General features: G+C 37.1%; 1 protein-coding gene across 2 annotated transcripts in view; it reads right to left on the bottom strand.

Moving 5' to 3' along the window:
* The window catches only part of LOC148661441 (glutamate receptor ionotropic, delta-1-like), a 367,556-nt gene that overhangs the window by 154,248 nt on the left and 195,873 nt on the right, over positions 1–17,435 (bottom strand). For both annotated transcript variants that reach the window (XM_088635198.1, XM_088635199.1), the window contains exon 4: positions 7,501–7,706. In XM_088635198.1, the coding sequence (XP_088491324.1) occupies positions 7,501–7,706 (206 nt within the window). The remainder of the gene's footprint in view (positions 1–7,500; positions 7,707–17,435) is intronic.

Genomic DNA, 17,435 nt, shown 5'->3' with positions numbered 1-17,435 from the left:
TGACTATGGTATGATTGTTGGTGCCAGACATGGTGGTTCCAGCATCTCAGAAATAACTGACCTTTTCACACACTACAGTGTGTATTTACAGTGTGATATTTAGCACTAGATGCTATATATAATTCTAGTGAACATCTCACAGTTGTTCATTGGGGTTCAAGTCTAGTATATAGGATATCTATGGTATAAATGTCACATCTCGCAAGACACAACAAAGTCAAATTTACATGTGCGGCATGAGGAAGCACATTTGACCTGTTGAAACTTAAACACTTCAGGATGAACAAGCGGGATGGCCAGCATATAGGACTGTTATCAACTGCTACAAGTAAATTTCTGCACTGACATTCTTGCTAATGCTATCACACTTGGAACTCTGCAATGATTGGCCTGCTGTACATAAAAATTAGCACATCATTCTTCATGACTGGCTCACAAAAGATGACAACCATCAGGATGGTCTATACGAAACCTTGATTCAACATTTAGGAAGATTTTGATTTATGACTCAGTGCACTATCAGTTTTAATTTTGATTTTACATTGTTTTATTCCTTTTTGTAGCATAGGCTTTTGCTGGGCGGTCTGGTGTTTCTGTTTACAGAAAGAGGCATGCAAAATTCGAGAACAGAAATTCCTGAATAGTATATACCACTGTGATATCCCTTTCCTTAAATAAACCCATTTTACAGCAGGATAATGCAAAAACTTAGCATGACAAAGACCTACAAGAAATTAAAAAACAGAAATTAGAAAAGTTACCTGTATTATAACACTGCCACTGATTGGATTTTTAATGACCTAAATGCACAGTGCACTAAACTTTTGTTCTGTAATCTATTTTCATATACTGTAAAGAACCTTGGAAAAACAGCTAGCATGTGAATAGCCTGTGCTATTCTCTAGTTCATCCTTGTGGAACTGTGTCTGACATGTATTAACTGCTCAGATTACTTCAATTTAAACAAGAAAATCGTTTCCATGTAGTAAAGTAAATGTTCTTTTTTCTATGTCTTCTTTTAATACTATATCAGTGGAATAAACAAAAAAGGGATATGAATTCTAAACAAAGGATTGGAAATATGACTACCAGTATCATTACTTAGTAAATTAAGAAAATCACTACAATGTGTAGGAGTTTACGAAATTTTTGAAACTCCATTTTCTTTTAACATACTGTATATAGCAGTGGATCATTTGACAGTTTCATAGTTTTTTGTTAAACGACTCCATTGAAATCACAACACTCAGTAGCAAAAGCAGTAGCAAAAACTTCCAAATGAAAAAAATGCAGGATTGCTAATATAAAATTAAGTAATGTCATCTTTTTTTATCTCTAGAATGAATGAGACACCCAGCTTTGTGTGCCATTGACACCAGCTAGTTGAAGGGATAGTTCCCTCTAATAGTCCTGAGGTCTTTTGTATTGAAAAAAATGAGCATAAGGTCAGTTTTTCCAGTGCTTAACTTGGCAGACAGACATGTGAACACATTGGGTTTTGCAACACACCATTGAGTTTGGCTTTCCCTATGAGGACCAATGCCAAGTATGCTGGAAACAAAAAATATATAGAAAACCTCATAATCACCCTGATCTCAGTCTCATCCAATTGATTCCTCACCTTCTAGCCCCCAACATGAAACTGCTCTCTCTTGAGTCACTTGTGGAATAAAAATCCCCTTTCTGAATTGCTGAGTGATGAATGAAAAACTGAAAACCCAGCCTATCAGTTCCCCTCCACAGATCTTCATTTCCTCACAGCTCCTCAGACAGACACGTTCTCTCCTAAACACCTCCCACACAGGATTCTCCCCATCTCTATACTGTATGTCATTTATCATCACCCCTGCCTGCCTGAACACTGTTCAATCTCTCTCCCAGGAACAGCCTATTTCTGCTTTCTCATAGAATGTAAATATTATAAAAGAGGAACAAGGGAAGAAAAGTAGATGAAATTAAACTGTGGTGGGAAGTCCAGTATAAATATGCACCTCATTCTTTATTCTACAACATGTAAAGTTGAGTCCTGTGTTCCAAGCAGATAGCTGCCGGATTAACTGGGTGTCTAGAATGAAGGACAGCAGAGATTTGCAGGTCACTGGGAGATGGAGTGTGTCAGCTGCTTCCTAGAAAGGATTGAGTAGTTCTACCCCTCAAGGCCAAAGTTTTTTTCTCAGCCAGGAGAAGAATTGCAGCCCTGGGGTTAACCAATTCATTTATTGGCCTTCAAGACATACAGTACAGTGGAGTGCCTCTCTGATGGATTGTCAACTTTTATCCATTGCTTTTGCCAGTCCTTGAATTAACAGTACCTAAGTGGAGAGCATAGTTCAGGTCATCTTGGGTGTACTTTTGTGCTCTTGCTCTCAAAACCAATAACAATTGAATAAAATCACTTAATTTCTTAATATCTCTGGCACCTCTGTCCTGAACCTGTGAAAGGGTGGACAGATCTAAAGCTGGACAAATGTGACACATCAGGAAATAATAAAGTATACAAAAAATAGGAGGTTCCTTGACCTACCTTGATTATTAGATCATGTAGCCAGAAAAGAGGGGATCAGTTTCAACAACATGACTGGGTAGTTTGTTCCATACTACCATTTTGTGCTTGTGTTCTCCATTTTGAATGTGGTCTCCTGCTGTATAGCTGTCGTCTGTGCCCCCTGTTTCTTGTTCATCATGTTTGTTTTTGTTTTTTTTTGCCATTGTTAATGCTTCCCAACATTAAGAAGGTGAAAATGAACAGTCAACAAATACACTAGTCTTTTCCATTAGTATCTTCTTTGAAACTCTGTATTTAGTAGCTACCTTATAGCTACAGTATATCTTGCTTTTGCTACCTGCATGTAACACTCTTCACTTGTCTACATTAAATGTCATCTTCCCAGTATGGATATTTTTTTAATTCATTTCTTCATTTCACAGTGTTTGCTAATCCTCCTGTTTCAGTATCACCTGCAAACCTGAATAGTTTTCAAACTATAAGTAACCCCCTTGTGGTACTTGTACATCACCCATGTAATGAATGGGAAATACATTGACAAAACTTCAATGGGTATTACCCCTTTCTTGAGCAACTATTGGAAGGATTGTGTTAAACGTCTCATAATGTCTTAGACAGAGGTCTAATAACATTCTTGTTTCTTTTGTACAATTTGTAGATTACTATGAGGACCTGTAGCATTGCATACCCTGGGTTTCCTGGATTCATTTTATTACAAACCAGAAGCTTTGCCTTACTATCTACTGTAGGTGATGCAGAATGGCATGTAGCAGAGCAGCAGGAAGTAAATTTAAGAGTCTCGTACATTCCGCCCTCACAATCTCTTTCAGAAAACAAGTGCAGAAGGTGAGTATGTCTAAAAACAGACTAAAGACTGATCTTTACTATCATGCTTTTGTTTAAGTAGTGTAGCTGAGCTCCCCATGGTTTAAAGGAAGATTTTCTCAGCAGGTATCCCTTTAGCAATGTTTTTCTGATGTGGTTCTCTCTACTGTTGCACCCCTGACTAACATACACCTCTGTCTGAGTATGGGTCACACTTTCCTCTACAGCTCACGCTGTACATCTAGTATGAAAATTAATACTACCCACAGTGATAAGCATAGCCTTTATTCCGTCCTAATAATTTAGGGAACAAGGCTGTACTGTTCCCATATTCAGAAGTTATATTTCTGCAGAGAGCAGTATTAAGGCAAGATATTTTGACGGAGGTCAACACTTCTATCTCATGTTTTACTTTTTCCTGTATTAAGAATAAACTAGTATTAATGTAGCATTAATAGTATTCATGTTTAAACAGAAATAAGCAAAGGAAATCATTGTACAACAATATTAAGGCTTAAGCAAAATAAATTGTGGTGGCAGTAAAAAAGTAGTGAAAAACAAAACAGATGTCATATACAGTAGGAAGAACACTTCCACATATGGCCAGTTGTATGACATACTCCACTGTAGCCTAAATCTCTAAATTGTTTCTGCTCTCATTGTCTTTCTTTCTATTTTTAAAGAAATGACTGCAAGCTTTACTTTGTAACTTTTAAGAATGTCTTTTGGTATTAAACAAAATAGCTACCAGCAGGGTAGCTATTGATTTTAAAGCTGATTTATCACAGAACTAAGAAAAACATTTTTAAACAATTAAAACATATAAAAAACTTTAGAATATAGGTTTAAGATCATAACAGACTACGCTAGTATTTTGCTTGGAATGGGCATTGTAGTGTTGCTGAATTTGTATCCTTTTAAAAATCCTTTTCCACTTTTTGTAATAATTAAGTATTGTATGTGCTTTAAACTCTGCTTTCTAAAAAGACACAACTTAAAGACTCGAGAGACTAAAGCTTAGTGATCTGTTCTTCCTCTATACTTTGAAACACATGCAGTCTTACACACACAAAAACATCAGGAGTATGGATTATCTAGTGTAATCCACTCTCAGACTGAGCAGCCATTGGGGGTAAAGGTGAGTGGACTGAGCTCAGAGAGAGAAGAAGAGACATGAGGTTTATGGGATTTCCCAGAATTCCATATCCCTCTTCATCCTGCCTTGGATGGGAAATGCTGATGTTAAAAGAGTATTAGCTATAGTCTGAAGAGACTGAAGGGGATAAAGAGCTGTGGGAGATACTGTACAGAGCTGCTCATCTGAAATATTGCACATGCTAGCTTCAATCCATGACATTACCAATAAAGAGATCTTTTTGGTGTCCTCTTTTTTGTTCCTACATACCAAAGTCCAAATCATTAACACATTATGTTAAGTAGGAAGGGTATAACTACATGTGATTATTGCATTATTTTATATAAAATTCATGCAACTGTGAAGATACCTTCGGAAACACAATTTTGAAAGAGCAAGCTACATTGACTGTAGTTACTGAAATGAACACTGAATACAATATTTAGATGTTTTTAATGTGAGACTTTTTATTCTGTGTGACTATTCAATGGTAATGGCCTTACCGAAAAATATTTGTGTTATTGGTATACTAAGAAGATTATGAAGAACATATGTGCCTTCTCCCCAGCAGTAAACAAACATACTGTATGTACATAATCTGGCCATCAATCTGTTACTTTACATTTTAGATAATCCATTCATCCCATGTTCAGATTCTAAGGCTAAAACCATGATTACTAAATCATCAAGCAAATGTCTTTCATTAATATTCACTATTCACTAATATTCACTGTATTAATATTAATTAAACTCTTTGTTTTTTATTTAAATGTTTCTTCCAAAAAATTCTGGGGATTTAACAGAAATAATATTTCCTGTATCTGCTGCAAAGAACATAGAGTAAGCAAACGTGATGCCCTGCATGTCATTCATAATAATGGGAGAACAGCATTGAATTCCAAACACTTTGATTGCATTTTTGCTCAGACATCTTAAGGGACCCTCTCAGCTTGATTCAGCAAAACAGCTTTAGTGTGCTATCACCTTGTTGATATTATGTTTCATATTTTATTAGGATTTTTTTTTATTTTGATAATTAAATTTAATCATTTACAGTATGTAGTGTAGTTTCATACATTAGTATACCTTTAAATATGACATTTTACATTTTGTCAATTGTCATGTACTGTAAAGTAGAGAAGCATTAACATTTTGTCAAAAACAAACAATAAGAACAAGACATACATTATAAGAAACACAGTTACTGTTAAATTAATTTATGGATTCACTTTTCAACATTACTGTTGAATCTGTAAAATAAACTATGACAATATAACAGACCGACTACCATCCAAAGCAGTGACAACTGTTCATATTCCCTGCAACCCATTTCTTTTTTATCAGTTACTGTATATGTCCAAAACTGAAGAAGTGAAATTTCTCAGCTACTTGAATTCAGTGCAAAGTGGCAGATTTCCAGTAAAATGAACAAAAGATTTCATATACAAGACCTTGAAGCTCAGCTCATGGTTCATCTTTGAAAACTGTTCACCTGTCAGACCTGACAAGCACAACAAGACAGCAGCACGATTTACAAAAATAAAATGCAAACAACAACAGCATGAACCATACAAGCACACTGGCAGTAAGTCCACTGTGTAAAACTGAGGGCAAAAACAACAACAAAACAAATAGCAGAACCCTCCACGGGCAACTAAATAAGCTTCTTTAAACCATTCTTAATAGAGAGCACCTCTACAAATGAATACCCTCTGGATATTTTTAATAAACAAGTATTATGTAGTAAATGCAGACTCTTACTTTTAGGAAAAGATCCTTAATGAACTAGTTTCATTTTTTAATCATTCAACATATTTTAGAAATCTTTTGAAGATATTGTAGACATAAATTACTGTCTGGCTAAATGAGTACAACATTTAAGGGCCTTATATTCAAACCAAGTGCATAAATTCCATAGGAACAGTAAGTATCTAAGGGATTGCATACAGGGAGCAAAGCCTTTAATGCAATCCATTAATCTGTATTTCTTTCTGAAACGTCTATGCTTAATGGAGATCATAACTGAAGTTTAAGAGAGAAGGACTATCCCTCTATCAGGCCCAAAAATGTTCTGTCTAAATATAAATAAAAGACCTCTCTTCCTTTCCCTCCACTCCTTGCCCTTTCAGGGGCTCTTTTTCTACAACTAGTAATTCCAATTACTTCTTCATCATCTTTCATGAGAATGTTGTTATTCCCATAACCTGGCAGGTTAAACCCAAATTAACCAAGTCTTATTTTTGTTTCATTTCACACATTATTTTTAAAACATAATTTTCAAAAAATAACTATCTGGATAAGTTGCTGAAATATATTTAACCAAAGTGGTAAGAAACATGAAACTTGTGAGATCAACCTCTCATATTGCTGTTTCAGTAGTTTAACAGAATACTGGTATCCTGCAACAGGTCAGTATCTCACACAGAGCACAGCAGTAAAATAAAATAAAATTATTGTTATTGTCATTATTATCATCATCGTCATCTTCTTTCTATTTAATGCACATCTTCCTTTTACATTTGAACAAATGATGTATCTGTGGTAAATAAATCGCACTGCTTTCTTTTCCTGAACATTCACGAAATTATAATTTTCGAGATTCCACACCTAAACTATACATCAGAATGTCTATGCGTGCAAAGCAACTTACTGTCAAATTGAGACACTGTAAGGTTGCATTATAGAAACAAATAATCTTTATCTTTTCTTTAAACAGAGAACCAATAGTCCTTGAAAATATAGTATTAGCCAATGCTCCAGTATATTTTGTAATAATTGGTAGAAGAAATATGAAAAAGAAAAATAATAATTTTGGAGGAGACAAACTTCACTGAAGTGCAATCCTGATATATCCTACTACACAATAGCTCAAGCAGAGAAGTGAGAAGCTGCTTCACAGTAGAACAGAATCATCTAGCTTCACATATAAAACTCTAATTGGAACCTTACTGAAAAGCTTGTCCAACTAATATCATTATGATTGATTGATGACTGTTTTAATAAGTAGAGTGCAACACTGTCCTGGGGGACTGACCTGGTGGATGAAAACTTGCGCCCCACGGGGGCTCAGCAGGAGAATGGCACGTCTCAAGGTGTCTCTGTAGCGGTTCAGCTCTTCTGTCCGCATGGTGGTGAAGAGGTTGGCGAAGACACGGCTGATATTGCGGTCGACACGCTGCAGAGACACGTCGAGTCCAAGCCGTGATGCCTGGTCAAGGAAGCTCTGCAGGCCCCGGATATCTGCAGGAGAAGAGCAAAGAGGCATGAGCTGGGCCCAGTCAGAAGAACATGGACACACTGGAACCTTCAGTTTCTCATCCATCCTGATCTCTCATTTACTTACTGAAACTATTATTACCTTCTTTAATGAAACAAAACCTGAAGGAGCCATGTCTAGGCATTAGTTCTTAATTCATGCCTAAACATAGTGTTGCTTCAGGCTCAATAACAAGAGGAAGTGAGAAGTTTTGTGGTTGCATGGGTATTGATTATCTATTCAAATAAAGACTTCAGGTAGTCTGGAAAATCTTAAATACACAGTCATGTGCCTCCATATTACATTTTGTTTACTTACAGCTATGGACTTGTCCTTCTTTGTGCTTAATTTCAAACTGTCCACACTCCAGTATGCCCATTCCCCCACATACATCCACTCTATCCCATTCATATTGAGCTCCTGCACCTCAACATTAAGCACTACATCCCACAAACAATTATTTTTTTTTCAGTTCTAGCAATATTGTTTGATTTTGTATGTCTTACTGATCATCTTTGAGAAAATATTTTTTTTAATCTGTTTCTTCTTTATAAACCATTTTATAGATAAATACAAAGGACATTTAAAATAATTATATAAGATAATACCTTTCCGGCTGTCAGATAATAAGAAACCAATTACATTGGCAACAATACAGAAATGTAATATTTACTGTAAGTAAAATAAGTAAAACATTTAAATAGACTGTATTTACTTTGCAGAGAAAATCCATGCTTTCTCTCTAAGTGCTCTGTAGAGCGATCCTACTTATTGACTACCCTATATAATTACATGTGTGAACCCAATAACCCACATATTACATTTCTTGGGAGTCTTTTTTCCAAGTAATGGCTACTTCTACATATTATAATCACATTTCAGTCCCCTTGTAAAATCATTGTATACAAACCTAGCAAAGATACTGTAGTACTGAAAGCCTATTTAGGCCTTGCATGAATAGTAGAATGAAAAAAGCTCTGAAAAGAAAGTGCATTTACAGTAGGTAATAGCTGTGTTGTGCCCAGTGTAAAATCTGTCTTAAAAATAAAAGAGCAACAGGTCATTATCTCACACAGAGCACAACAGTAAAAAAAAAGAAAATTACTGTTGTTATTGTCATTATTATCATCATCGTCGTCGTCATCTTCCTATTTAATGCACATCTACCTTTCACAATTGAACAAATGTTGTTGTATCTGTGGTAAATAAATCGCACTGCTTTCTTTTCTAAAAAATTCCCAAAATGATAATGTACAGTAAAATCTTGCATATCTGTGATTGCTGATCCTTCTGGTTACCACACCTAAAATATACATTAGAATGTCTATGCGTATGAAGCAACTTACTGTCAAATTGAGACACTGTAAGGCTGCATTATAGAAACAAATAATCTTTATCTTTTCTTTAAACAGAGAACCAACAGTCCTTGAAAAGATAGAGGCAGATCATTATTAGCTAATGCTCCAGTATATTTTGTAATAATTAGTAGTAGTACTAAGAATAAGAATAAGAATAATTTTGGAGGAGACAAACTTCACTGAAGTGCAATGCTGATATGTCCAACTACAGATAGATCAGGCAGGAAAGTGAAAAGCTGCTTCAAGGTAGAACTTTAAGTAGAGTAGTGCTTATCCATGACATTGCTTGTCTCTACTATTTCGAAAAAAAGTAAAAAGTAAGTCAGGTTTAATGTCTAACCCCAATTATGGCACCTCCTGCATCACGGTATCCTTTAGCACCAGTCTGTGGCAGTTGTTTTGGGAACATTTAACTATACATTTGAAAAATGTTAATCTAAATTTGTAAATGTAATGTTTTGGAACATTAAACTAGTTCAGGAGTATGTGTGCTCCTTACTGGTCCACCAACACCACTCAAAGTCACAACCTGGATTTCCTCAGAGGTCTTCTGTCCCGAGACTGACCAGGCCCAGCCTTACTTACCTTCCGAAATCTCATTAAATCAGGCTACATGGTGGTAACACAGTTGCACCTGCAAAGTCTCTCAGTGGCTTTTGACCTCCGAGTTATATATAGTAGCACCTCCTGAAACAGTAAAGAATTTCCACCATGCCAAAGGGACAGACCTTCTATAGAAGGAGAATTCAACATTTTCTATCTTAGTAGGGGACCATACCATCATATTGGACTCAACAAGCCATGTTGCACTTTCTCATTCTCCACAGCAACCTCTGTGACTAACAGGCATCAGTCTCTGCCATTTGAGGAACTGCAGCACTCTCCTGGTCAGGATTCAATCATGCTCTCTCTGGAACCTCCCATCTTTGAGCCTCACTGCACCTCTTCATTGTAGGATTCCACTATACCAAAAGGCCAGGCCTCCCACCATGGGAAAATTCAATGCTATTCAGTTTCCTAGGGGATTGTGTCAACTTGTAACAGACAAAAGAAGTCCTGTTACAATAGCATCAAGTAATCAGACTCCAGCTTTTTCCCCATACAGCTTACCTCTAGTAAATCTCCTGCTGATTTATAAAATATTCCAAATGTAAAAATGAACTGTTGAGATTTCATCTCAAAAAGAATAACTCTCGATCTCTAGCAGAGGCTTGGGGATGTAAAGGCTTTTTTAAAAAATAACTTTGATATTTTATTTATTTTTACTGCAAGAAACTTTTGAAACTAAAATTCTTTCCATGTGATGTGTTGGAAGCAGACTACAGAAAAAAAAATATTTATCTGCCTAGCACCTTCCTGCTGCGGTTTCACAGATTTCAGTGTATTAGCCCTGACAGGAGGCTTGCTGGAGCTGGCAGAATAACTCCTCTCATGTTGTCACTCCTCTTCTCTCCACTTGTCATCTATTCAGCACAAAACAATTATTAACAGTTTCACTACTTTTATTATATAAAAACACCTGCCATAAGAAAGTCTATCTTCTAATGTGTATTTTTTAAAATGTACTATAGCTTACATATTGTCTAGAAGCAGTGTAGTTTCAAGGCTCTGGGTTCCCAAATAAAGGTCATAAGTCCCAGTTTCCTCTACAGATACTGTTCTGCTTTTGTATACTGAACCTGATTACAGCTAAAGCAAGCTTGTTTTGCTGATCTGCTAGGCCCAAGAATGGAACCATTTTTATATTTCTATATACTGCTAAGGGGCAAGACCAGGACTTTGTAAAGGGGAGGTTTAAATAAAGGCATGGGGGTGAGTAAAAGTGTTTTTGTAAATGCTGCAATTTGGTGAATAAGATTACTAGTTCTGAAGTAGTGAATTCATCAGGTGAAAGTATATCTGATTTCACTTCCTGATCTGCTGTGCAGTAAGGTTGCTGATTTATAACGGCTGCCACTCATCACCCAGGTGAATGCTGGACATTGTAAAAAATCCTGACTCTATCTGCACAATAACGGCAACAAGAGCTTGAGTAAAAAAATCATAGTAAGGATACTCCCTTATAACATATTGTAATTACTTATTTTATAACAACAGACCTCTGAACACATTGCAATATACGGTTTAAAAAATGCTAACACAATAGGTGTGATTAATGTACAATACATGATATGATTTTTTTTCTCATATTCCTTGTGATTTTCAGTTTAAAGATCATACAGTATGTGTTGCTCACTTAACTGTCACTACCAAAAAGAAACAAACATTGCAGGCCCTTCCATTGCAGTACTTTCATACAACCTGCTGTACTGTTCTTTATTGATCCTGATAATTGTCTGTTAAATAAATTACAAGCTTGTTTCGGTGGAACTGTGAGTTGGAGTGTATTGGAGGTTGTGTATCACTGTTGTAGAATATTCCCTTCTAACAAAAGCATCTGAACATGTAAAGAAAAACTTGTGAGGAATCTACAAGATCATCTATAAGTTCCAGCAGTTGTGAATGAGGTCCTTGGCAGGCCATTTGAGCCCATTCTGAAGTCACTTCTACAAGTTCCGCAGCTAAGAAGCTTTTGTTGAGCATGAGACAAAACCTGATTTGAATGAACTGTGGCACTAAATGCATTTTGTTTTCACTTTGCTGAGAGTAGGGGGTTCTTTATTAAGAGGAGATTGAATTTTAAAACTAGAAAACAGCTTTAGAGCACAAAAAGATTTTTCAAAGCAAGAAGGCAGTTAAATATATTTAGGATAGGCCAGGGGAGAAACTACTAGATTAGTTCTAGCATTTTAGTAGATAGAAAGTGCTCTGGCACTATTCAAAATCAAAGTACAAAAATTGACCCACATGTATTTTTGTTTGAGTACTGGAATCCATGATAGAAAACCGATCTACCTGGCGAAATGTGTTAGTGAATCTAAGTCTGATGAGCTTATAATAGGTTTGCTTGAATTACATCAGCTACTGTACATGCTACGGTACATGTTGGTTTTAACACAGACCACATCATGGGTCAGTCTTATGACAGAGCTTCAGTGATGAATGGAGTTAATGGAGTTGTACAGGCTGTGCCCCAAAGAGGATTTTAAAGGCAAATTTCTTACATCTAGTGCTGCAGTCATCAGCTGAATTTTATTGTAGCCAAGTGATTCAAAAGAACCAGCTGCAAAAAGATTTTTTGGCATACAGAACTCTACATGCCTTTTTTCATCACCAGCACCATAGATCAGTCAAAGATACACTGCACTACAAATGATGAGAATAATGGATATCTATTGGACCAACCATTTACAGTAGGAATAACAAATTGTAGCACTGGCCAGTGTAATACAATGCAAAATTTACTTTTCGAGGTTGCACAACTGAATTTATTTACATTACAGCAAAAAATGGCAAGTCATTAACATAATTCAGTATAATTGCCACTATTTAGTATAATTGCCAGTATGAGTTTTATTAATTTACTGGGACAATTTATTAATTGTAGCAGTAACCACGAGGTGATTCTTATGGCTATTAGAAAATCAATCGATCAGAGACACAAACACACGGATTCAATACATGATATACATTTATTAATACATAACAGGTGCATATAACACATATACTGTAACAATCTGCCTGGATACAGATGGCAGATCTTACTGCGAGGGTTATCAAAATGCAAGGTACTGTATATAATCACGAAGAGATGCAAAATACAAAGAGATACAAAAAAAAAGTTTATACTGCAGTAAACCATTCGGCTATACTATCGTTAATCAGTCTTATTAATACCAAAAGTAAATACATTATGAATTAAATTGATATCAACTTGTGTTGGGTTTACTTATCCAGATATTGATTCGTATTTCCCTGCACGGACACCAAAGTCCAGCTGGCAGGCTGCATCCAATAACTGCGGCATTCGATAGTTGTCCTACGGCTGGCTCTGGCTCGATGCCAACCAATCCTGGTGCGACTCAGAGTCGGACGAGGGGGTGAGATTTCTGCAGTCACGACGTGCCTGACAGTGTCTCTCTCAGGGACTTACTAGTAATCTGGGTGACTAAAAGAAAGTCTATATGCACAGAGGGTGACCGCGGGTCTGAGCAAGTCACTATTTAGAGGGGAGAAACTTGGTTTGCTTCTGGTGTAGCACTACTGCTGAAGAAAAACTTATTCAGAAGACTCCAAAGGTATACTCCGGTGATCAAGCGAAATGTCCACGTTAGCAGCTAGCAATTTGAATTCATACGTACGGGCATTCTCCAGGCCGACACTTGGCTGAAACAAGGTTCCAATCCCTATACAGACAACACTGGCCATCACGTCATGTCTCCAAGGGTTTAAAAATGGCCGGAGAAGCAAAGCTCTTAGCTGTGCAGTGTGTTTTAAACCAGAACCAAGACAGGTTCTGATGATTGGTCGAAAGTTTAGCAGGCATTTGAGACCCACATGGGGTTACCACGCCCTGCAGGTTGTTGATTGGTTAGTCAAGGTGAGAGAAGAGTAACAGTGACCTCTGACATATAGGACTGTAATCCAGATGTTCCGAAGAATCTCACAGACAGTCTCAGACAGACAGATGCCAGAAATGACCATTTATCATGATAGCCAAGCATGGCTGGGCGCATCCCCATTTGAGAGCTGCTCCTTATCAGAGAGAAAACACTTTAAATCAGAAACTGCATAAATAGCTTCTCTTTGGCTGCACTACAAACATGAGGTGTCATGAGGCGGCTCTGTGGCTAAGGATCTGTGCCTGTGGCTGGAAGGTTGTCAGTTCAAATCCCGCAGCCGGCAGAGGAATCCTACTCTGTTGGGCTCCTGAGCAAGGCCCTTAACCCCAACTGCTCCAGGGGTGCTGTACAATGGCAGACCCTGTGCTCTTACCCCAGGCTCTCTCCCTGTCTGTGTGTCTCATAGAGAGCAAGCTGGGGTATGTGAAAAGATAATTCCTAATGCAAGAAATTGTAAAGGGTTAATAAAGTAATGTTGTTATTATTTTTATTACTGTAGGAAAGCACAGCAACACTTAATCCTGTCTTATTAATTAGCATTGCTGCTACACCACTGAGTAGCCTATCTCTAGACACATTATTTCAACTATGTCATCATCAGATATTCTCTCTGGTAATGTGCCCAGGGGGAAAAAAACACCTGCATAACTAGTTTTAACAGGCTTGTGCCATAACCAACACAGTTATCTCCCATAGTCTGCAGAACTAGTACCTTTTCATAGGTCATATGCCTTCCATCTCCAACAAAAGAAAAAGTCCTCAGTTATGTTCAGGAAAGGAGAGTAAGCTGAGTGAAAACTTAAAGCTAACTGTTCTTGTTCTGGAAATCTTCAGTGCACTATTTCTTTCACTGTCCAACTGCCCTCCTGCCTCACAGAGCCCCTTTGCTCAAGTTGAAAGTTGCTTCAATGAATATGTATATTATAAGACAAATGGCTGGGATTCAGCTAAATAATTCTCTGTGTACAAAATAGAAAAAATAATCAGATGTGTATTCAGATTAACATCTTCCCAGTAGCCTACAAACAATCATACTCAATCCTGATTATCAGTCCCTTTCCCCAATCAGTCCCCTGTCCCCAATAAAAATCATATTGCAATGAGGATTCCATACAATACAATACACTATACTGAGTATTAAAAGAAACTAAGCATTCTATTTCTGCATACTTTCAAGATCGATGAAAATCCAAGAATCCAGAAAGAAACCATAATTCCTCACTTATCAAGAGAATAATGCCTTTCAGTTATCAGTATGGTAGAGGTCAGGCTATATTGATCAAGTTCTGAGTTCTCATTCACTTCCCTTCGTGCAGAGTCATCGGGATGTGATGACATTCCAGCAGGATAATACACATGTTGCTCATATAACAACAGCTTTGTGATACTGTGATACTGTATTTATGCCACGGACACTCTGCTCGCCAGACATGAGCCCTGCTGATGCATTTTTGAGATGAGCTGGGATAACATTTGTCATCTAGGGCTATGAGACCAGTGAATATGTGTATTTTTATCCAGGGTCAGTGAGTGGGTTGTGACAGAATCCTGCAAAACAGCATCTGCAACCAGGTCCAAAACATATAGTACAGTTCATTACAGACATACAGTTTACATTGCTTGTGATGGTAAGCACATTCTATTAGCTTGATACTTTCACTATAGAACCCTAGTGATCAACACTTTTAATTACACATGTTAATTAGCAGAATGATTTTATCTGTGTCATGTCTATTTAATAAAATATTTAGTCATTTTACTGATAACTGTGTGAACAAGTTGAAGTAATAAGTGATACGTTTCTTTGCTGCTCTATAGGATGTTGTCAAAATATTGCTATTAAATTACTTGCATTATTTTAATCATACTGTAGATTACTTGTTACTTTAAGATACTAATAACACATTTCCTTTGTTCACTCACTTTTTCTCGCAATTTAAATTTGTTTCATACTGCGACCACGATTTTGACATCTCTGAAGATGGGTGACAAGTTAATCATTTCTTTACTCTTCAGAACAGTTCCCAGTCTTAATTAAAGCTGGGTAGATCTCTTGAATGTGGGTGTCACTTCATGCCGGGACTACTGTATATGAATTACGGTTATTTCTTGGCTGTTTGTCAAACAATGACTATAGCTCCCACTTGGAACGTTTCTTTCTGTTTTACAGTAAACATGTGAAAGAACATGTCATAATGCACATGTATACAGTGGAGGTGATATTACAGTAATGTATTGTTTGTCTTTGTACAGATGTTATTTGTTTTACTTGCCTATTTTCGGTATGGTGTGTATGCTGTACTGTATATAATTAATTGAACAGTTTATTTAGGCATATTTGGCATATTTAAACTATTGTCCCACTTTAACCCAATGCCTTTTTATGGCAGATGTCAACTCTCTCTTGTCAATATTTAAAATGAATCATCATTTCAATTCCAGAATGTCTGCAACCTTATCTAAAAGGTACAACTGCTCCTTTTAGATAAGCTATTTCTACTGTACATCATAACCAGATACAAATATTTAGGAAGAGCTGATTGAATTGGAAGAAGTGGAGCATTTGTTTTAAGAAATGAATGTTGATTGACAACAACAGCTGTAGTTTGTAACAGTAGTACGTAACAAAGAGGTCAAAGGAGACAACTGTACATTGTCCCCTTCTGTCACGATCGTAAACCCCTCTTCTTAAGGACGCTCCAGCCCTTCCTTGTTCTGTACTGATCCCCTGCACCTGCCTCCGGTTCCTGTGCTATAAAAGCCAGACGTTCCTGCCACTCTGGGCTCAGCTTTGGAAGATGGACACCCAGAAGCCCGCCTACCCAGGAGCGACTCGATGGCATAGGCGTCACAACGGCATCCTGACCTGGGATCAGGGAGCGTCTGGTCCCGTTACCCCCTTTTATTCCAGCTTTTAACTTTGTTCGTCTTTGTCAGGATGTATCACCTGGTCTTGGACTATTGCTACATTCATGGATTTGCCTCTGACACCCTTGGACTGTTTGCCTCGGCCACACCTCCCTTGTACACGAGCGCACCATGGACACGCCCCCTGATTACCCCCAGACCCTTTGCATGCCTTTTTCCCCATGTTTTTCTCACTCCTCCCCGGATTGTGTTGTCTGCATACGGTCCTGAAAGAACGCTTCGTGACACCTTCATTCCGAGGAAGACTCACTCAAGTTAGAGACTTGTGGTTTAACAATGCAATTGTATTAATAGAGCTGACAGTTTCTGTTTAGGATGTTACATTTTGTGTACAATCAAGGGTAGCATGATGTACTGTATGAAACATATACACACTCTCAAACAGATCCCTACAAACACCTGGGTGGAGTGCATGAACTCATGCACTCACATGGATGTGTATCAAATGAGGTTTCAATCATTCACAAACAATGAGAAATATCCTCAGAAGTCTACTGTGAATGCATCCTGTTTATACTGGCTACAATGAGTTTGGAATGATGTCTGTTTTTTTTCACTCTAATATTTAAACAACCTTGTTTTCCTCTTTTCGTTAATTTGTAAAATATATGAGATAACTTTCTACCTTGTATTTTACCATTACTTCTTAAAACTATAATTATTATTTGAATCATCATGATCTGTTCCAGGCTCTTGAAAATCTGTAGGTGGATAGACCCCAAACAAACAATTCAGAAATTTCAGTTCTTAAAAAATAGTATTAAAAAGTAGTGAAAACTCTGTACACCCAAAATAAATATGTGTTCAGTCTTGACTGCTCACAGTTTTGACAGCTTTACAGTTTTCTATAAAACTTTCAGTGGGAATAGCCTTTTCCATGAATTTTAGACCATTTTTTACATTTTCCTATTAATTTTCTTGACAT

This window comes from Lepisosteus platostomus, chromosome 6 (genome assembly GCF_059453375.1).
Source record: "Lepisosteus platostomus isolate fLepPlt1 chromosome 6, fLepPlt1.hap1, whole genome shotgun sequence".
In the NCBI taxonomy this organism is placed as follows: Eukaryota; Metazoa; Chordata; class Actinopteri; order Semionotiformes; family Lepisosteidae; genus Lepisosteus; species Lepisosteus platostomus.
This window is presented reverse-complemented; position numbering and strand designations above follow the sequence as displayed.